A 22,425-nucleotide genomic window follows, 5' to 3' on the forward strand; every position below is an offset into this window, starting at 1 on the left:
TTTACTTTGATTTTTTCTTTCTTGGAGTAACATGGCCCAACCTTTTAGCCTTTATTATTTTGATATAACCATATCTTCAATGGTAACAAAAGTTTTAGAAAAGGAGTCACCTTTTTCTAAGTGGATTTGGGATTCTACTCCACTAACTATGTTAAAGCTAAGGGAAATTCCTCTCCAAAAAACAAAAATAAAACTTATTTTTCTTAAAAAAAATAGTGTTTTTGGGTAATTAAGCAACCACACTTAGAATTAGAGGACATCACATGGTGGGGTGGAAAATTTTGGATCAACCTTGTGCCAAGTATATTGACAGCTACATTTTTTTTTTAATCTTTTATTTCATATGAAATTTCATGCTACATCCCTCCCTCCGTCCCAAGTTTAATAATATTATAGTTTTTAAATTTTCAATTTATTAAGAGTTGTATTAAATAAAAAAACATAAATTTGTTGTTTAGTAGGCGGATAGTAAATAACATAAAATGAAAGTGTGACCATCTTATAAAACATATTAATAACATAATTAAGCAATTTACTATAAAGGACAGGACGAAAGGAGTACGTAGTTTTTCTTTTATTTAATAATGAAAAATGGTCCATGGGAATATTTTTCTATACATCTTTCTCTAGGTATCAGTATCACAATGCAAGTTTCACAACCTTGTCACCTCTTTTTCACTTTGCATTTCTTACTTTGCACCTTGAGCTTAAACTTTCTAATCAATTCACTTAATGGTGGGTCCTTCATTAAATTCTCAACCCCATTAGTGAAAGGTACTTATGTGTTATATTAATAATAATTTAATTTTTAAACTAATTAACCCCGACTCATGAGAGACTTCTAGCCTTTAAAATGGATGGAGTTTAGCTAGAGTGTATAGTAGAAGTTTCATACTCTAAAAAGCTAGATATTCCTCCTAATACTTTTATATGTTCCTTTTTTTTTTTTATTATTATTATTTTTTTTCTTATTATCATAAGTCGGCTCAACGTTGAGCCAAGCATATGGTAGCTCCGATAAAATTTTGCACATAATATTGATATCCTTAATTAGCTCCAATAATATTAGACACCGTTGTTCAATACATGTCGTACATAGGACGTCACCTACATGAAGTGTTCGCTAGCTCATCATTCTAAGCTAATTTAAATCCAGACTTGATCAAGCTAAGTTAATCATATGCATGCATGCCTACTAACAATAATCTTTCACATATGATTGCTAGAGTGTTGGTGAATAGATAGCTTTCAAGGATCATGTTATACTACCTAGCTAAGACCTAAGCTAAGGATGTAGTTAGCTCTACAAGTAGTATTGTGAAAGCAGCATAGAATAGAATAGAATAAGGCCAGTACGTGGTGGCACCATGACTAAGCTAAGCTATTCTGTTATAGGAAACGATGATTGCAACCGATCAGCAACACCCACATGCTTGCATAAGTAACATGCAAGTGATGAAATGAAGCCCCTAAATCTTGTAAAATAAACTAGTTTAGGTTTTTTAAATTGCAAATTTTTGAAGTAATATAATCTTTAGTTTAGATCTTGGTATTTATTCATATATTAAATTTATATGACAACATCTAATTATTAGAAAAGACAAAAGTATTAGAATTACTTAGCCAATTCAATTGAACAATAAATAAAGTTGGTAGGACGTAGGGGTTATGTTAGAGAAATTGATTATTATAGTACGATTTGTAAGGCTTAGAGTAATAAGCTACTAATTGGTGTTGATGGCGTTACATCAAATTATTTATTGCTTAGTGATTGTTATGATTGTGATTAGAAATATTGTACGATTATTGTTTTTATTTCAAACAACAGTTTTTTCTCAAAATGTCGAAGAAATTTTTTCATAAAGAGAACTATAAAAAGATTATGTTTTACTCATCTAAACTTCTATGTTTAATTATTTATTTTTATAATTTCTCATCACTTAAAATAATGTATTTAGTTTTGAGGTTTGATCGAGTATAATGAATGTTTTCTAGTTTGATTTATTGAACTTTAACTGTATTTGTGCACTAAAGCCCCATTCACTTCACCTTATTTTTGTTGAACTGAAATTATTTTTACTGAACTTAAATTATTTTGTTAAACTTAAATTATTTTTATTGAACTGAAATTATTTTTGCTGAATTGAAATTATTTTTACTGATTATTTTTATTATATTTCTTCTTTAAAGTTACTTATTTTTATTGAACTGAAATTATTTTTACTAAACTGAACTTATTTTTATTGAACTTGACTAATTTTGCTGAACTGAAATTATTTTTACTGAATTGAAATTATTTTTACTGAATATTTTTTTTTTAATTAATTTTTGCTGAATTGAAATTATTTTTACTGAACTGAAATTATTTTTACTGAAATTATTTTTACTGAATTGAAAGGTGAAGTGAACAGGGTCTAATTAATGTATTGAAAATATTTTTATCAAGCAAGGTTTGAATTCTTAAAACAATTTTTAAAATTTGAAATTTAAAATTCTTTATTAATTAAAAATTCTAAATATATGGCAATAAATATAGACAAATAAAAAGATTTAGTGGTCTAAAATTTTCTGATTTGATAAAAAATCTAATAAATAAACGGACTACTTGAGTTTCTAAAATAAAGTGAATAAAATAAAGTTTTATTTTAGACAAAATAGATGAAACTTAAATAAGTCAACAAATATTGTACTCCGTAACTATTTAAGAATTTAACTAAGGGAGTAGTAATTAATTCCTTCACAAATATTAATGCACATGCCGAACTTACTACATAATTGTATATTATTGTGGATTGGAGAACGTTGAAATGTTTATAATTAACATTAGTGTGAAAAAGACAAACATAGAATCAAGAAAAGTATGTACGAAGTAGAAGTTTCTGTTTATTATTATTATTATTATTATTATTATTATTATTATTATTATTATTTGTTTAATTTCTAGTTTATGAATTTAAATAATCAATGAGGACAAAAGTGGGAAACCAAAGGGCAAAGGTTGTATATAGATTCATACGTGGAATATTAATATATACTAATATACATGAGCAAAGTAGTATAAAATGTTAAGAGACAAGTGTTATTATTCAGGCAAAAAAAAACCAAACCATGCATTTAGCCTAAAATGGATTTGGTTTATCCATTTTTCGATATAATTAAATCGAATTAAATTTAATATTTAAATGGCAACTCATCATGTTTTTGGGATCAGAAAACAATATTGCGTATCAATTTTGCTCACTCCTAATTTTAAAGCCGTGTATATCATAATCATCTTTGATCGGTAGTATAAGAATAGCTAAACAACATGTGTATTACAAATTGAAGAGGCAGTATCGACAGCTTGAGAGTTTCTATCATAGAAATGAGGTTCCAAAAAGATTCGTTAAGTCAATTTAAGTGAAGTCACAATATGGAAATGTAGTTGCTTTACCTTCCAAATATAGTCAATTGCCACTTGCTTTTTCTTTCTACCTTATCTTCAATATGTTAATCACCAACACGCAACTTGCTTGCCTATCTATTAGCCTTGTTTTTTGCTATGTGAATCTCACTTAACTACCATCTTCTATTTAATATCTTCCACGAGTATTCTTCTAACTAAAAGAATAATTAAAGAATATGAGATTTATTTTTTCTTTTTGTAATTTGTATAGCAAAACTTTACAAACCAATAGGATTGCATAAGGATTGATTGATGAACTTGAATGCGTAGTTATGAAGTAGGTAAGTAAAGTAAAGTGGTGTAATTAATCACTAGTAAGTACTTGTATTAAAGTATATGCTAGGTAAGTAAAGTAGTGTAATTATTCACTCATAAACTAAAAAAGCAAGCAAAGGTGAAAATAGCCTTTTTAAGTATAAAAATTTACAACAAAAAAAAAAAAAGAAAAAAAAAAGGAGGTATATGGAGTGTTATTAGGGTGCGCTTTTGATTCACTTGATTTCTACTTACTCGAACTATTCCGAAGATTTTGAATTTATAGTTTATGTTAATTGTAAATCAAACTTGGATAAAACCATATTAGTTCTTATGAGAACTAATATTTTTTTTGTTAGGCTTATGAGAACTAATTTAAACTTATGCTTTAAGTCATATTGTAAGATTTATAATGTCAAAATTAGTTAAATTTACTTAAACGGTTGTACCACTCTTAAGTAAATATTAACTTGCATTGAACCACTTGTTGACACCGAAATTTTGTTAATTTTTAGGTGTTAGATATATGTAAATAAGAAGATAATATCAAAAAGTAGAATATATGATTATTATCTTGTTAATTAACTACTCTACGACTCTTTAGGGTTGTTTCTAGGGTTTAATTAGGCTCAAATGGAAAAATCATAAAGACCTCATCTCCTCTATACAAGGCTAAGATGGAATAAGTCACAAGGACCCTATCTCCTCCCGACTACCAAACATGTAAGTACAACCTTTTAGAGAGAGGAATTAAGAAATCTACGAGAGTTGTAACCCACAAATCATCAATGAAATTATTGTTTACACATATTTTCTTGCCTCTTTATTTGTATATTGCAGGTTTTAAATGTTTATGGTTTACAAATTGGCACGCTCGGTGGGACAATTTTCGCTCTTCATCTCTGTTCTCTTAGTTTTAAAGTCCGTAAAATCAATGCATGTCGGGCATGCCAAATTTGCTTTCAAATTCTACAGGAAAATTTCGAGACCAAGTTGCATCCGATTTCAAATCTCCACAACAGGTCTTGAGGGGGCATTTGTCAACACCAAAATTTTGTTAATTTTTAGGTGTTAGATATATGTAAATAAGAAGATAATATAAAAATAATATGAGATATTTATCTTTAGAATCGTGTAGAATATATGATTTTTATCTTGTTAACTAGTCTACGACTCTATATAAAGAGGATGGATTGTTTCTAGGGTTTAATTAGGTTCAGATGGAATAAGTCATAAAGACCCCACATATTTTCTTGCCTCTTTATTTGTATATTACAGGTTTTAAATGTTTATGGTTTACACCACTATTGCAAAATCGACTACATACAAAAGCTATTTTTAACCAAGATTCCATTAGCTTTTTTTTTTTTTTAATCCTTTATTGAAATGACTCAAAGCAAAAAAAAATTTGTCATAAACAACTAAGCCCCTGTTCTTGCTCTGTCTAGAAGCTCAAAAGAATAGGGCCTAATACAAGTATACAACTTGATTAGGGGATTTTTATCCACCAAGCGCCGTTTGACAAGTGGACCAACCAGGTTCCGCCACGCGTCCTCCACGGACCACTTAAGACACGCCACGTGTCCACCCATGCCAAATGGGACAACCGGCCATCAAGGCCCATTTCAGTCTAGAAGCCCGATCGGCCCTAGGTTTACCTTAAACCTAGAGAGTTGCACGCTTCCCAAGGCTATAAATACTCGATTAATCCTCATTAATCAGGGGACCGAATAATTTACGGAACACACTAATAACCGGCTGATCTCGCTAGCAAAGCAGATTACCTACATTAAATACTCTCACCTAGAGAGACCTTGTTACTTTAATTTCTGTATTAATTACTCCTTAATCAGGTACTAACTTGACCGTTGGAGGCGGAGCTCTCAGGAGTCTCCGTTATTTTGCAGGTACAGGCGTCCGGTTCCAGTCTCGGAATTGTAGCTCTCCCGCAGGACATCAGAAAACCCCAAAACATCTGGCGCCGTCTGTGGGGAGAGTACTTCAGAGATGGCATCCAAGTCTGTACCGACCCCAGAAGAGAGGCGTCCCCTAGACGACCCTCAAGTTCAGTCGGACCATGATACCGAAAGTGAATTTGAAGTTGAAACTCATACAGCTCCAGACGGGACCCTAAGGGCCCGCCGTACCCGTCATACTGAAATAAGGGAACGGGAGTATCTTCAAACAGGAAGCGAGCCAGCAGGCGCACCGCTTGCTCGGCAACAGCCGACTGATGGGTCTGCTCCCATCACAAGGAACGAACTCATGACCTTCATGAGGGGATTCAAGGGAGAGATCCAAGAGTTGATCAACAAAAAACCGCCTGCTTCAGTCAAAAAGCAGGCGGCCAAAAAACCTTCCACTTCACTGAAGAGGAAGCCAGTTCAAGGGCGAGAGGCGACTCCCCATCCTAAATCTAAGAAGCGGGAGCCGTCTGCTCTTGATTTCACAAAACTCCGTTATCCTACGGGAAATAGGAAACCGGTTCGTCATATTCAGGCGGACGGGTCAAAGCAAACGTTCACAGATGCTCGGCACCTGCTAGAGCAGAAGAAGAGTGACCGATTATCAGAGTCGGCTTCTACTTCAAATTTTCAGGACAGTTTGCGAAATGCCTCGATGAGGCCAACTCAGTCGTACCATGAGAGTCAGTCAGGCGGCACCTCCCGTCAGTCTGGCTTTCATAGTGCGCAGGCGGTACCAAATTTACCATTTGTGCCGCAACAACAATATTTTATGCAGCCACCTCCATTTGGTGGACCTGCAGCAAAAAACGTCCAACCTATGGACTGGCAGCTACGGCTGCTTAGACTTGGTGAACAGCCGTCGGCCTTCTCCAAGGAAATTACTGAAGCCGCTCAGCCGGCCAAAGTAAAAAATGTTTTAGTAGGCGCCTATGATGGCACTACTAACCCGGAAGACCATCTGATGGCATTCACCAACCTGATGTACCTTCAAGGGTTGGATGATCCCACTTGGTGCAAGTGTTTCCCAGCAACTCTCAAGGGAATTGCACAGCAATGGTTCGGCAACCTGCCGACTGGTTGTGTAAACAGTTTCAGGACGCTTGCTTACTTATTTGCCTCCAACTTTGCAATGAACATCCCTGCGAAGAAAACGACCCTTGATTTGGGAACAATTCAGCAGGGTGAAAAGGAGGGGCTTCGTTCCTACATCAGGCGGTTCAACCTGATGAGAATACAGATTCAAGGGTTACCGGATGAGGTAGCTTATACTGACTTTTTTAGAGGTCTCAAAGACGGGTCTACCTTCAAATTTGATTTAGTTCGAAAAAGGGTGGCGACTCTTCAAGAGGCCTTGATTGAAGCAGAAGCCTATATACAGGCGACTGATCTGTGTACAATGAAACAGTCGGACGGGAAGAGGTTCGACAATAGAGAAGGACGACAGAAACAGTCGTCCAACAAAGATGAAAAAAGAAAAGGGGTCTGGGCGGCTGATTCCTCTAAACAGCCGGCCAAGAAGAAAAAGGAATTCAAACCATACTCCCCAAAGTATGTGTTTAACAAGGATAACCAGTTTATCCTAAAAGAAATAAAGGGACGGCTCTCAATTGAGAAACCGCTCCCCATGAAGGGTTCTGCGAGCAACCGGAACCAAGACAAAATCTGTGCTTATCATGATGACATTGGTCATCACACCAACGACTGCATTAGTCTCATGCGGTACCTAGACCGCTTGGCTGATCAAGGTGATCTTGACACTTATGTCAAGAAATCTACGGGGAATACTTCCTCAAAAAAGCAGTCGGCCAAAAAGAATCAACAGGCCGACAGTTCCGATACAGATGATGCAGTCGTCTACACCATTGCAGGCGGCTTCTCAGGAGGCGGCCCCACTATTAGGGGCAACAAAGATAATATAAGGCGGTTAGATGTAAATTCCGTTCACCAAGAACGACCGTCCAAATATACATTTCCTGAGATTGTCATCACTGAAGAGGATCTAGGAGGAATAAGGGGCCGCATGACGACCCTCTCGTTATTGAATGTAAAGTGGCCAACCAGAGAGTTGGTCGAATCCTCATAGATACTGGGAGCTCTTCAGATCTCATCAGCAGCAAATGTCTGTCAAAACTGAAATATCAGACGGACTGCATACATCCGGCCTCCCACCCTTTAATAGGGTTTGGAGGAGGAGTCGTCCACCCACTGGGACGAGTTGATCTACCCGTCCGCCTGGGCGAAAAAGGGGAAGGACGACACATGGTAGTCCGATTCCTAGTTGTAGAGGAACTCTCTGCCTACAACATGATTCTGGGTCGCCCAACCCTGAATAGTGCCAAGGCTGTTATAATCCCGTCACTTATGCTGCTTAAGTTTGAAAGGGACAATGGAACAGTCGGCTCCCTAAGGGGAGATCAGAGGATGGCCCGAGAGTGCTATCTCTCGGATGTCAAACCCACTGCTAAGGCCACTGGGTCAAGTGGAGAAAAAACAGACCTTGACAATGTCAAGGAAAGTGCGCCTGTTCAAGAAACAGGCGACAGAAAAAGAAAGGCGTCCCAGACAGAGTCCGCCAGAAAGGCAAGAAAATAGCAATCATTGGCAGAGGACCGGCCGGATGAGTTCCGCCCTCAGCCGGCTGGTGAGCATACGGACCTGATATTAGACGACTCCCGCCCTGACCGAACAGTCAAAGTTGGGACGACTGCTCTGAGAAACCTTGGTGATGACTTTCACAACCTGTTGAAAGAATACAAGGACATCTTTGCATTTGAAGTCCATGAAATGCCAGGCATTAGTCCTGATCTGGCAGTACACAAACTCGCTGTGGATCCGAAAAAGAAGCCGGTACGGCAAAAGAAGCGGAACCATGGTGAAGAAAGAGGTCAGGCGGCCGCCGCCGAAGTCAAAAAATTACTTGATGCAGGGTTCATTCGGCAATGTTACTTCCCAGATTGGGTTGCAAATGTGGTACTTGTTAAAAAGCCGAATGGCACCTGGCGAATGTGTGTAGACTACACAGACTTGAACAAGGCGTGCCCCAAAGACAGTTACCCTCTGCCCAAAATTGATAACCTGGTCGACTCAACAGCCGGCCATGCCTTGATGAGTTTTATGGACGCCTATTCTGGTTTTCATCAAATTCCTTTGTGGAAGAAAGATCAGGAGAAGACGGCCTTCGTCACTGATCAGGGATTATACTGTTATACGGTCATGCCGTTTGGTCTTAAGAATGCCCCGGCTACATTCCAACGAATGATAAACACAGTGTTCTTTGATCAGATTGGGAGAAACGTCGAGGCATACATTGATGATATGATTGTTAAGACTAAACTTCAGAAAGATCATCTGACGGACCTCCGAGAAACTTTCGCCACACTCAGGCGGCACCATGTCATGCTCAATCCCAAGAAATGTGTATTTGGAGTTGAGTCTGGGAAATTTCTCGGATTCCTTATCAACCAGAGAGGAATAGAGGCGAACCCTGAGAAGGTACAGGCGGTCGTTGACATGCAGTCGCCTCGTACCGTCCGAGAGGTTCAGAAGTTAACAGGTTGTCTGGCGGCCTTGGGAAGATTTCTAAGCCGATCAGGCGACAAATGCCTATACTTTTTCCAGGCAATTAAGAAAAAGGCAAGGTTTGAATGGGGGCCGGATGCTGAGGCCGCCTTCCAGAAATTAAAGGTTCACTTGCATTCCTTGCCAAGGCTGGTCAGCCCTTTGCCCAAAGAAAATCTCTACATGTACCTGGCCGTCTCTGATCATGCGTTAAGCGCGGTGCTCCTTGCTGAAAGGGACGGCTGTCAACTTCCGGTCTACTTTGTCAGTCACGTACTGAAAAATGCCGAGTTGAGGTATCCCCTAGTGGAGAAATTTGGTCTTGCACTCTTCATGGCTGTTAAAAAATTGAAGCCCTACTTTCTGGCACATGCAGTCGTCGTGTATACCGACCAACCGATCAAACGGCCCCTTACCACCATGGAGTCCTCCGGACGAATGATCAAATGGGCCATAGAAATGCAGAGTCTCGAAGTTACTTTCGAGCCTAGAAAAGCAGTGAAGGGGCAAGCCTTTGCTGACTTTATTGTAGAGATGACTCGTCCTCCTGACTCTCAAGTTCCAGACCAAGTCTGGAAGGTATATGTGGACGGAAGCTCTACTTCAAACGGTTGTGGAGCAGGCGTCGTATGTCAATCTCCAGAGGGCGACAGGTTCGAGTAAGCTCTACGCTTCAGTTTCCAGGCTTCAAACAATGAGGCAGAATATGAAGCTTTACTAGCCGGGATCCGCATGTGTAAGGCGGCCGGGGCAAGGAAAATAGACGCCTGTTCTGATTCACAACTGATAGTGAGTCAGTACAATGGCGAATACGAAGCAACACATCCGGCCATGATCAAATATTTACAGGCGGTCCGACAAGCAGTCGGCTCCCTTGAGGATTTCCATCTGATCCAAGTACCGAGATCAGAAAACAACCAGGCAGATGCACTCTCGAAATTAGCATCATCCGCCTCCTCCGATACTCCTCGAACTGTGTTTTGGGAAGTAATGGAGAAGAGAAGCATCGAGGAAAATCCTATTGGAATTCTAGACAGAAGCTCAACCTGGATGGATTCAATCAGGGCATATCTGACAAACGGTACACTGCCGGATGATCCTCAACAGGCGGCATCACTGAAAAAACGAGCCTCCTGTTTTGAAATGATACAGGGGGAACTGCACAAGAGGGGGCACCTTCAACCCTTCTTAAAGTGTGTTACTCCTGAAAAGGGACGAGAGATACTAGATGATCTTCACTCTGGTTTCTGTGCTTCCCATATAGGTGGTAGGATGCTTGCTCAAAGGGCAAGGCGGCAGGGCTACTTTTGGCCTACTTTGGAAGCAGATGCAATGGAGATGGTGAAAAAATGTGACAAGTGCCAAAGGTTTGGCAAATTAATTCACCGTCCGGCTACTGACCTCACTACCATTCACAGCCCACTACCGTTTGCTAAGTGGGGCATGGACATTCTGGGTCCATATACGCCTGCTACAGGCGGCAGAAGGTATATACTTGTTGCCGTTGACTACTTCACTAAATGGGTAGAGGCGGAGGCTGTAAAGGGAATCAAGACGAAAGATGTAATTTCATTCATTTGGAAAAACGTCATCACTCGGTTCGGGGTTCCCATGTCTATGGTTTTTGATAATGGTCCCCAATTTGAGACGCCTGTTCTCAAAAGCTGGTTGGGAGACCAAGGAATTGGACATTACTTTGCATCTGTCGGCCGTCCACAAGCAAACGGCCAGGTAGAAGCCTTTAATAAAATCATCTCAGACGGTCTCAAGAAAAAAATTGAACGAGCAGGCGGCCTATGGGCAGATGAACTACCACATGTTCTTTGGGCCATTAGGACGACTGAAAAAGGGGCGACTGGAGAAACTCCATTCCTCCTAACTTATGGTGCAGAAGCTGTTCTTCCAATAGAACACTACGAGCCGACTCTTCGAGTAATGCTATATGACGAAGAGGCAAACTGGGAAGCTATGCGCCTGGCATTAGACTCACTTCCTGAAAAGAGGGGCAATGCTGTTTTGCGCCATGAAATCTACCGCCTGAGAATGACTAGATCATACAACAAAAAAGTGCACAGGCGTCCACTCAAAGTAGGGGACTTTGTACTTAGAAAAATGGAAGCAGTTGGTAGGGCTAACGAGTCTGGCAAACTAACTCCCAACTGGGAAGGACCCTACCGAATCTATGCGGAAGTCAGGGACGGTACCTACCGTCTGGAAACACCAGACGGACAACCGTTGCCTCGAACTTGGAATGTAGATAACCTTAAGAAATATTTCTTTTGAATGATGTAAAGTAAAGAGCTACTTAATAAAGTTGGCACTTACTATTCAATTTTGTATTACGAGGGGCATGCCGTCTGTACCTTTACAGTCGGCTACTCTCCATTGAGTTTCACTCTTTATCTTTACAGGGGCATGCCGTCTGTTCCATTACAGTCGGCTACTCTCCCTCGAGTATTTTACTCACAATACTTAGCTAAAAAGTTTAGGGCCTGGCCGATCCTGTAACTAACAGGCGGCTACCCTTCTTTTACTTAGCACATACGTTCACCAAAAACGTACCAAGGCCACTGGCCGAATGATCAGACCAGGCGCCTAGTCAACTGATCTAACTTTTAAAAACTAATCCGACCTGTCCCAACATTATAGCAGGCGTCCGGCGGCATCCATTCGGATGAAATTCGTCGCAGAGAGCAGCTCCCTTTTGGGTGGAACATTGTTCTATAAACTAATTACACGGCACCTATACGACTGTCCCAAAGGGCAACCACGTAGCCGTTTTTGAGACAAGGATAACTCTATCACTAACCAAACCAGTGGTAGCAGTTGACATCTGAGTCAGATGACCGCCTGTATTACTTGGGATAAATGCAGGGGTACCTATTGAGTTAATAGCCAACAAACATTGGCGAATCAAGGGGTCTAGCCGGCCTACGCCGCCTGGTACCTCTACTTCTCAAACAAAAGTGACGGCGACTGAGTAACTCCAAAGTTAACTCATAGTCACTCCTTCAAATTTGGTATGGAACCTAAAAAGTTTGAGTCGTCCGCCTGTTTTATACAAACAAGGGCACTCGAACCCCTATTCCTACTGGATAACCTATTGAGTAAATAGCCAACAAACATTGGTAAATCAAGGGGTCTAGCCGGCCTACGCCGCCTGATACCTTTACTACTCAATCAAGATTGTGACGAAGACTAAGTAACTCCTATGTTAACTTAATAGTCACTCAAACTTAGTACTGAGCCTAAAAGGTACGAGTCGTCCACTTGTTTTTAATAAACAAAGGCTCTCAACCAATACTCTTGCTAGGTTAACAAATAACAAATTAGAGGCCAACATTGGCAATGAAGGGAAACAACCGGTACCCGCCGCTTGTTTTCCTACTTAAATTCCTTGGCTACTTGGTAATTCTATTTACTTGGTCAAATTGAATAAAGAGTTCGAATACCGATTGATTAAATGGCCGACTGATCATCTATCCTGGAAACAGACAACCAGTCGTCCAGGGGCATAGGCGGCATACTTACTATTTGTACCTGTCTTAACGTTCGGCCATACACAACAGTCTGTCTAGTGAGCAAATTTCAAATACTTAGACAAATTTGAACAAAAACAAAAAATTTGATTAAAATGAGCCGGCCATAAAAGACCAGCAGAATATTCAAAACCCCGGCCCCCTGGCCGGGTAATTACAAAGCAAACGGCACGCAGGCCGTGAAAAGAAAAAATATACTTAAAGCTTAAGAAGGGGGCAGTTCAGTATCAGCAGCAGCCGCCTGGTCAGCACTCTTCTTGCTGGACTCGGCCTTCGCTGCATCATCTTTTGATGCCTTTCCCCCAAGTGGCACAAGCGCCACAACAGGCTCTTCCTCCTCCAACGCAACGTCCATCGCCTCTTCTTCAGCAGCCGCCAGGATCTGTTGATTATATATTTCCGAACACTGGCGGTACGTTCTTTCCCATGAGGCAAAGTCGGCACTGGGGAACAGTCGTTCCCAGGTCATGCGTTGGATTTGGGCGGAGTCTTCCACCATCTCCCGGACGAGCTCTTGTTTTTCTTGCTCGGCCTTGTCCGAGAGCTCTTGGGTAAGACTCTTCTCCTGGTTCACCAGGCGTTCTTTTACGTTAGCCAAAGATTTCTCCATGGCTTCGTAAGAGTGCATTTTCTGGCGAAGGGGTTTCAGCTCGGCTTTAAATTTGGTGACGGTCCCCTCCAGCTCGTCAACCTTCTTTTGGGCCGCCTCTAGCTGAGCCCGAACAGCGGCGGTCGCCTGCGCCTGATAATAAAGAAGATCAATGGTCAGTACTTCATTTTGGGCAATTTGAAACATTGCTTTATCACAGCTGGAGGCGGCCATAGCCTTTGCGGCCTTTACCTCTTTGTTTTTCCGATCAATCGGCTTGCGAAGGCTGTTGACTCGGAGCAGGGCCTAAGTACAAAGAAAAACAGGCGTCAGTTTCCAATCATAAGGGTTAACAGGCGTCCTGGAACTTCAAAAGGGTATACCTCAGCTAGGATCCCCGAAATTCCATCGAGGTCAAGGGTGCCGGCACCCTTGACCGCCTCCCTGTCAGAGGGAGGAACTACTTTAACCATTGACTTGGCTACCTCAACCAAGTCAAGTCCCTGGGGGCCGGCTGCATTAAGCAGAAGGAAAAACAAGTTAGACCTAATCAAGAAGGAAGCAAGAGTGAGTTTTTACAAGCAAGTGTCCATACATCTAGGCGGCCCCGCCTGGGTTTTTGAAGAAGTGGCCGGCTGCTTCTCAGCCGCCACTGTTTTCCTGGAAGACCCAGGAGAGCTTGCAACAGTCGTTCTCCGGGCCTTGGGGTCCGGCTGTTGCGAGGAAGAAGCCCTTGGAGTGCCAGACTGAAAACAAAAAGAGTTAGTATATGCATAATACAACTTAAAGGGGAAGAGTTTTCAAAGCTTACCAAGGGTGCCTCCTTGCTGGGGGAGTCGGCGTACGACTGCTTCATTAGCGAAACCCGCAGCATGGCCGCCGCAGTCTTAGATGCTGTTATTTTACTCATGGCGTCGGCTGAAAGAAATAAACAGCAAAGTTAGTAAAAATCCCAAGTAAACAAGGCGTGAGAAAACAGAGTATTCGTCAGGCCGGCTACCTCTAGAGCACCGACTGCCGAGGCCACAGGCGGCCAAGAAGTACTCATCATAGAGCCACTTGAAGCTCGGGACGCAGTGTAGGGGTACTTGCTCTCGTACCCCTGAAGTAGAGTTCACCCTAGTCTCTACTTTGAAGAGTCCTTTGTCTAGGATCTCTCTTTTAGCCTTTGGGGGAACAGGCGGCATGCTGCGGCCGCCTGCAAGAAGAGGCGGATCTCTGTTCCACTTGTTAAAACGTTTGTTCAGCTCCGTGTCTGAACTCTCGATAATAAGGAAGGTGTTCCGCCAATCCTTCCATTTGTTTGCCTTACCTCTCGTCATGAGGTAACCCCTGTGGCTTGTTAGTTGATACCAGCCGGTACCTCCCGACTTAGGGGTCCGGCTGAGATAGTTCATGTGGGCGAAAGCCTCAAAACTTGGCTCCACCCCGTTCAGTTCGCACCCGGCCACATAGCCGAGTACGTTTACCCAAGAGTTGGGGGCTAACTGCCATAACCCCAGATCATACCCATCTAAAATCCGCTGAACAGCCGGATGTAATGGGAAGCGCAGACCAGCTTTGATGGCCGCCACATAGCAGCCAAAACAGCCGTCACCATAGCTGGTACCAGCCGGCCAGACGACAGTATCTTCTGGATCCGGCACAAACAGTAAATACTCCGGGCTCATTTTGTGGTTAGCAATAAAGCTCGCCACGTTGTCTCGCATGGTTGCGATCCGGCCCCGGGGCACCCTGCAGTAGTAGGGGGTGTTTTCCTCTCTGTAAGAGGCGGACGGCTCTGCCCAATTATCCCCCTTCTCCACTGCATGGGAACTTCTCGCCTCTTGTAGGCGGTTATGTTTTTCTTCTGAGTCAGAAGAACTATGGTCAGAAGAACTATGGTCAGAAGAGCTGGAATCGGACTCGTCCCCTGACGAGTCCGAAGAGGACGACTCCTCCCCTCTCCTAGAGGGGCCCGCCTCCTCTCCCTTAGAAGGAGCAGAAGGTAAATTAGACATGTCCACGGTTAGATGAGAAGGGAACACCTTGGTCCCTCTCTCAGAACTGTCAGCTTGACAGTCGCCTCGTTCCACATCTGGCGCCTGGTCAGATGTTTCGCTAAGGAGTACCCTTTGGGAGGAGCCGTCTGAGTTTGATATTCTAGCAGTCTTTTTTGTTCTGGCCATCACGTTCTGCATAGACACAGATTCAGTCGGACTTTGTATAAAGGGCAAAGATGGGTCCAGAAAAGGGCAGGCGGCACTCCTAGTCCTAGATTCAGCCGTCCCCGGTGACCGGCTGATCACTAACTTAGGGCGTGTCGTGTGCTTCCATGGTGCCATTTCAAAAAATAAAAAGAAAATTAAGAGTAAGAGAACTGAGTTACCTGAACGGATGACAGTTGATGAAGTCCTGAAAGTTCGGGTCAGTCGGCTTGTCAGAACAGGCGGTAGGCAGAAAAAGTCCGAAAATGTCAGATCAAGTTCAGGGGTCCGAATGTTCTCGCAAAAATTCTCAAATGTGAAAATGACCGAAGTCAGCACTTCCTTTTATAGGCAAAATGAGAAGGCGAAGGGTCGCTTCCGAATTCAAATTTGGGCGGGAGGATCTCCCGGCCGTCTGCAAGGTGACACCTGTAACGGGCCGTCGCCTGTCACCGTGCGACACCTGTCACAGGCGACACGTGACCAGTCGCGTGCCACCTGTGAGGGGCAAATGATTAGGGGATTTTTATCCACCAAGCGCCGTTTGACAAGTGGACCAACCAGGTTCCGCCACGCGTCCTCCACGGACCACTTAAGACACGCCACGTGTCCACCCATGCCAAATGGGACAACCGGCCATCAAGGCCCATTTCAGTCTAGAAGCCCGATCGGCCCTAGGTTTACCTTAAACCTAGAGAGTTGCACGCTTCCCAAGGCTATAAATACTCGATTAATCCTCATTAATCAGGGGACCGAATAATTTACGGAACACACTAATAACCGGCTGATCTCGCTAGCAAAGCAGATTACCTACATTAAATACTCTCACCTAGAGAGACCTTGTTACTTTAATTTCTGTATTAATTACTCCTTAATCAGGTACTAACTTGACCGTTGGAGGCGGAGCTCTCAGGAGTCTCCGTTATTTTGCAGGTACAGGCGTCCGGTTCCAGTCTCGGAATTGTAGCTCTCCCGCAGGACATCAGAAAACCCCAAAACACAACTATACAAGTACTCTAATTGAGAATCAAACCCCCAAATTAAGCTAACTAAACCCCAAAAAAAAGGAAGGGTAAATAAGTAACTTCACAAAAACACATCCAAAAGTTGAGTTAACAAACTGCACAAAAAAAGAAGAATAGAAACATTTATACACCATTTCAGAATCTTTTAATCTTTATCACTTTTTTTGTTCTCTACTTTCACTATCACCCGTTAGATTATAATCACCCCTCAATTTTGACCGTTGATTTAAGCACTTAGATCCTCTCCTCCCTTTCTCTCTCCTCACTTTCTCTCTCCTCCCATCTCAACACCCCGCCATTTTACTGCTCCTACAATCTCAACCCTAGATTCATTCCTCTCACTTCACTCTACAACTCTCTCTCTAAAACTCAGACTTTCTCTCGCGTACCAGAATAAATGGGTTTCTTCTTAAGTTAACCGCAACAAAAAAATTCAACCCAAAAAAAGAACTTAAATTACAAGAAAAAAATGGGGGAAGAGCAAAAATCCAATGACCCAGAAAATTCCCGAAACTACCCTTCACCGTCAACCACCGGAGAAGAGGAAATCCGGCGATTAATCGATGATATCGAATCAATAGCCACTCTTTCACACACTATTCGTGTGTTCAACATTAAATGGCAGGTGATTCGGAAGAAGCTCGAAGAGTTGAGCGTGTTTCTGGTCACGGCCGAAACCCCATTACCACCAAGAAACAATCATAACCAAAATCATTACCAACAAAATGAGTGTTTATCGGAGGCGGTTGCGGCCATCTCCGTCACCGTAAGAGTGTGTCGTGATCTCGCCAACCGCTGTATAAACGTCTCCTACAGCGGCAAGCTCTTGATGCAGAGTGAATTGGATAGAGTTATATCGAAGCTCGACTTCGCGGTTAAGGGTGTAACAGACATTTACAATAGCTCAGGCGTTGTTACTGGAGATCTTGCATTGGTTGTTTTGAAGCCGGGCCTCGGGTCGGGCCGAGAGGATATGCGGTTTTATGTGAAGGATTTATGGACCCGGCTTAAGATAGGTGATACTCAGATGAAGAGGCAAGCGTTGGTTTCGCTAAACGAGGTTATTGCTGAGGATGAAAAGTATGTTAAGATTGTTATTGAGATGGGTGATTTGGTTATACTATTGGCAAATTGTTTGGACTCCACTGATTCTTGTATTCAGGAGCAGTGTGCGTTTGCAATCGCGGCGGTTTCGGGTTTTAGTTCTTACAAAGGGGTGTTGATTGTTTCCGGTGTGATCGGCCCATTGATTCGGGTTATTGAGAAGGGGAGTTTGAAGGCGAAAGAGAGTGCTATTAGGTGTCTTGAGAAGTTGACTGAGAATGGGGATAATGCTTGGGCGCTTTCGGCTCATGGTGGTGTGACTGTTTTGCTTAACTTATGCTCCAATTATGATCAAGTTGATGTTGATTTAATCGGGCCGGCTTGTTGGGTATTGCGTAATCTTGTTGGGGTTGAGGAAATCAAGCGGTTTATGATCGAAGGTGACGCGATTTCGGTTTGTATTAGGATTATTAAGGGGAGAGATGAATTGGGCCAGATTGGTGCAGCTGAATTCTTGCAGTCTATGGCTTCAGGGGATGAAAATGTGCGCCAATTGGTGATTAAAGAAGGCGGGGCTCGAGCTTTGGCTCGAATCGTTGATCCTAAATCGAATTACTCCTTCAAATCGAGGGAATCCGCCTTGAAGGCAATTGAGAATTTGTGTTATTTATCAGTAGAGTCTGTTAATATGTTAATAGGTTATGGTTTTATGGACCAAATTCTGTATTTTCTTCGAAAGGGCGATACTTCTATGCAAGAATTGGCGTTTAAATCGGCTTGCAGACTATGCGGGACATCAGAGGATGCAAGAAAATCAATGGGGGATATTGGTTTCATGGCTGAATTTGTCAAGTTTTTAGAGGCTAAATCTTATGAAATTCGAGAAATGGCAGCTGAAGCATTGTCAATCATGGTTTTAGTGCCTAAAAATCGAAAGAAATTCGCTAACGATGATCATAATATCGGGTTAATCCTTCAATTGGTTGATCCAAAAGAGGGAAATTCTGGGAATTTTAAGTTCTTATTGTCTATAATACTATCACTCAGCAGCTGCAATCATGCTAGAAGAAAAATTGCACATTCTGGGTATGTCAAGAACATTGAAAAACTTGCTGATGCTGGTGTTTCTGATGCTAAAAAAATTGTCAGAAAATTGTCAGCAAATAGATTCAGAAACATGTTGAATGGGATCTGGCATTCTTGAGGAAAAAAGAAAAAGAGATTGTAAGTTTTTTTTTATTTTAAATTTTTTTTTCTCCCACTTTTTTTATTTTTTTGGGTTTAATTTTTTTATTTTTTTACTGTACATCTGCATATATGTGGGATGTTTTTAGTTTGTATACCCACCATCATCCTTTACCCATGCTCTTTAATTAACTCCATAAATACTGCTTTAAATGCAGCATTTTGGTTAGCTTGTAACTATCACTAAAGAAATTATAAGGATGAGAAAAAAAGTACATTAGAAAGTTGATAGATTTTTATTATATGATGTAATGTTATAACTGATTGAATCACAGTTTTGTGACTTCGGTACTGTATGTGTATATGTTGTGTGCTGCTGATAGTTCTGACATTGTTGTACAGAATTAAATTCTTTCCTGCTGCATCCCCACCCCCAACTTCTCTTTTACAATAAATGCGTTGGTTGTGCAACGATGATGGATTTTTAATTAGATTCTGCTACAATTTATCATCAAGTAGTCTCGAGCTGTTTGTTGGATAGAGCTGGTAAATGGGTTGTTCGGGTGAAAATGTTTGGATGGTGTCCATGATGATTCATTATTGTTCGGACATCATACTGGTTTGGTTTTTGGCTGAGTTGGGTTGAAATCGAATTTAGTTATTTGGTTATCGTGCGGTTGAGGTCTGAATCATAGAATTCGGGATGAGGCAATTAGGGATGGTGAAAGTTTTGCATAAGTGTAATCGCGGCTTGGTAGTTCAACATCGAAATTCCATACATTGCTGAATTCTAACCTGTGTAAATTAGGAAGTTCTTGTAGTATGTAATGGACCATTGTATTGCCGCGGGACTAAACCTAGCTACCGACCTAGCATACGATGATAGTGGGTTTGTATTCTTAATTTGCACCCTATGCTATGGTCCAAGAGAGATAAAGTTAACTAAAGGAAAGAAAAATGCTTCCTTGGTAGTGCATTAAGTGGACCAAAACCATAAAAGAAACCATATCTAACCATTTAACCAATTTTAACCTAATTAGATGCTATAATGAGATCAAACCAACGCCATTGTAGGAGGCATATAACAGTAATAACAGATAGTAATACACCTATACCAATAAAATCTTCTTTTATCAGTTAAGATCTGGAATCGAAGCTCGTCTGCATCTATGCATTGTACGGTTGTACCCCTTCTGCTTAATCTAAACAGTCATCTTTAGAGATAAGAGAAATTGGGGGTTTAAGGAGTATTAGAAGGAAGAGTAGACACTAGACAGCTTAGAAATGGGACCAAAAAATAAGAAGGAAGTGAACTTTTTGTACTCTTTTGGGTGGAAGCACATGGGAAAGTTATGAAGAAAGTAGTGAAAGGTTTAAGAGCATGTGAGAAGTGGCAATCAATGTTTTGTCTAATCCTTCTTCCTTTCTTCTCCTAAATGCAGACAGATAAAGGAAAGTGATCGATGATATAATATGATACATTGATACTATCCTATGGAGTACTATGCATTTGCTTGTCATTTTGTTTTTAATGTTATTTTTTCTTCAATCTTCCGTTATGGCAGTTTCCTACCCTTTATACATAGTACGGCGTATGCATCATTGTTATCCGTATATCAAGCTAAGCTTGGTGAGATAGGAGGCTAGAGTAATTAGCTAGTTCTCCGACTTCTAGGCGTGAGACTAGGGGTCGAATCTCATCAAGCACATTCTAGGAGGGATTTCCCTTACATTCTTCCCTTTTAGGATGGGCTTTTTCCTTACCATAAAAATTAAAAAAACAAAAAAAAATTAAAATTAAAATTAAAATAAAAATAAAATAAAATAAAATAAAATATCAAGCTAAGCTTAGTGGTAAGGAATGCACTTTCCAACCTTGAGGTTGGGGGTTCAATCCCCACTATAAACACTCTGAGTGTCGGGATCTCTTACCCTTCCCCCCTCACTCTCAAAACATTTGCTTTTATAAATAGTGTTGTTTGAAATTTACAACAGTTTAATAATAGCATATTTTTTTGAGAGAAAACAATAACAATTGTTTAAACACAAGGTTTCATAGATTGTACAAAAAAAAAGTTTCATATGCGGTTGGTCACACCGTGTGGTCGGAGTTACTCGGTCAGGGGTTACTCGATTAGTCAGGGATTACTCGATTAAGGGTTACTCTATCAGTCAGCGGTTACTCAATGAGCAATTACTCGCTCAATTAGAAGTTACTCAATCGATAATGATTACTCAATTAAGGATTACTCGTGTATTCAGCGACACAAAAAATGCGTTTTTGTGTTTAAAAATGGAGGTAGTAATTTTTGGTTCTATCTATTTGAGCGGATATAGTAAATGTTTTATTTTTTGTTCTATCTATTTTGGCAGATATGGACATATGGTAAATATTTTACCTTTGTTTTGGAGCTATTGCTATTCCAGTATTCTAGAAGTACTCGTATTTTTATTTGCACGATTTGGACTAACCTCAAATATTTAGGTGATTCGATTTTATGGATAAGCACAGTATTTTGTACACCATATCTTAGTTTTCACTGTATAAAAACAGATTTTTTGTATTTTAACCAGAAGTAGTTTTGTGATTTGGCTTTTGTGCTTTGCTATTTTTGCTTTAAAAAAATCCATTGGTTTACTGAGCATATATATAACCCCAAGTAAGTGGAATTCCTAATTTCTTCCCTACTTGCAAGGGATTACTCCTTACCTTTAAAAAAAATAAAATAATAATAATAATAATAATAATAAAATAAATCAAAATGAGCATGTAATATTGTATAGAAAACAAAATAAAGTCACAGATTCAAATTCAAGTACTGGAAATAGAAGAATGATTAACTACTCCTGTATTAGAAATCAAATGAACTTAATTTCTCCTAGTAACACTATTTTGTTATCTCTAAACTTAAATTTCTTGACTTTAGCAAAAATAAAGGCTTTAATTCATACAAAATTTCCAGAATATTATTGCAACAAATGGTGAATGGAGAAGGAGAAGAAAAAACCAATCATCTTGCATTGATAATATTTTTTATAAACCTTTGCCTCAAATTTTGAGCTTAATGCTATAAAACAAAGGGTACAAGCTTTCTGATCATTTCAATTTACTGCATAATTGGATACTGTTGAGTGTTGAATGCTATTAGGCTCATTAAGTCAATCGACAGAGTTTTTGATAGATTTAGCAATTTTAGAGTGATTTAAAATTGTTGAATGCTATGATTAAAAGTGTAGTTTGCGTAATTTTGAACATACGCCACTTCCGTTTTGGTTCATTTGTGTAGGTCTATTCCATTATTGGAAGCTTGGTATATTAATTTTATAGTCTATCAAGAGTAAGTGAGTACGTAACGATACTCGTAGAAAGGAATTGATCACATGTACAATGTACGGTGTACTGAATAGTGAATGTTATCTTCTCAGTTGTATAGAAAACTAGTTAAGTTTATTAAGACTTTATTTTCTTCATTTGACTTCTACTCATACAAAACTAATTGAAATTGTTGTTTTATCGGATGAAATTTATTTAACATAAAATAACTTCTTTTTTAACTACTAGAATGAATATTTATAGATTAGCTAGCTAGCTTTTATTGATTTATAATAATTAGAACTATAACCGAATTTAT

The 22,425-nt window shown here is 40.4% G+C and overlaps 1 protein-coding gene across 1 annotated transcript; it reads left to right on the forward strand.

Moving 5' to 3' along the window:
* The first annotated feature begins 16,618 nt into the window (after nucleotides 1–16,618).
* LOC110687201 lies at nucleotides 16,619–19,175 on the forward strand. The gene has a single exon (XM_021863813.1). It carries the CDS (start codon nucleotides 17,034–17,036, stop codon nucleotides 18,810–18,812), a length of 1,779 nt encoding a protein of 592 aa, XP_021719505.1. The 5' UTR covers nucleotides 16,619–17,033; the 3' UTR covers nucleotides 18,813–19,175.
* Nucleotides 19,176–22,425: the final 3,250 nt, after the last annotated feature.

The sequence above is a fragment of the Chenopodium quinoa genome, unplaced genomic scaffold (assembly GCF_001683475.1).
Source record: "Chenopodium quinoa cultivar QQ74 unplaced genomic scaffold, ASM168347v1, whole genome shotgun sequence".
NCBI lineage: Eukaryota > Viridiplantae > Streptophyta > Magnoliopsida > Caryophyllales > Amaranthaceae > Chenopodium > Chenopodium quinoa.

Coding starts and splice junctions, on each gene's coding strand:
- LOC110687201 (XM_021863813.1), top strand. CDS start 17,034: ATGGGGGAAGAGCAAAAATCCAATGACCCAGAAAATTCCCGAAACTAC.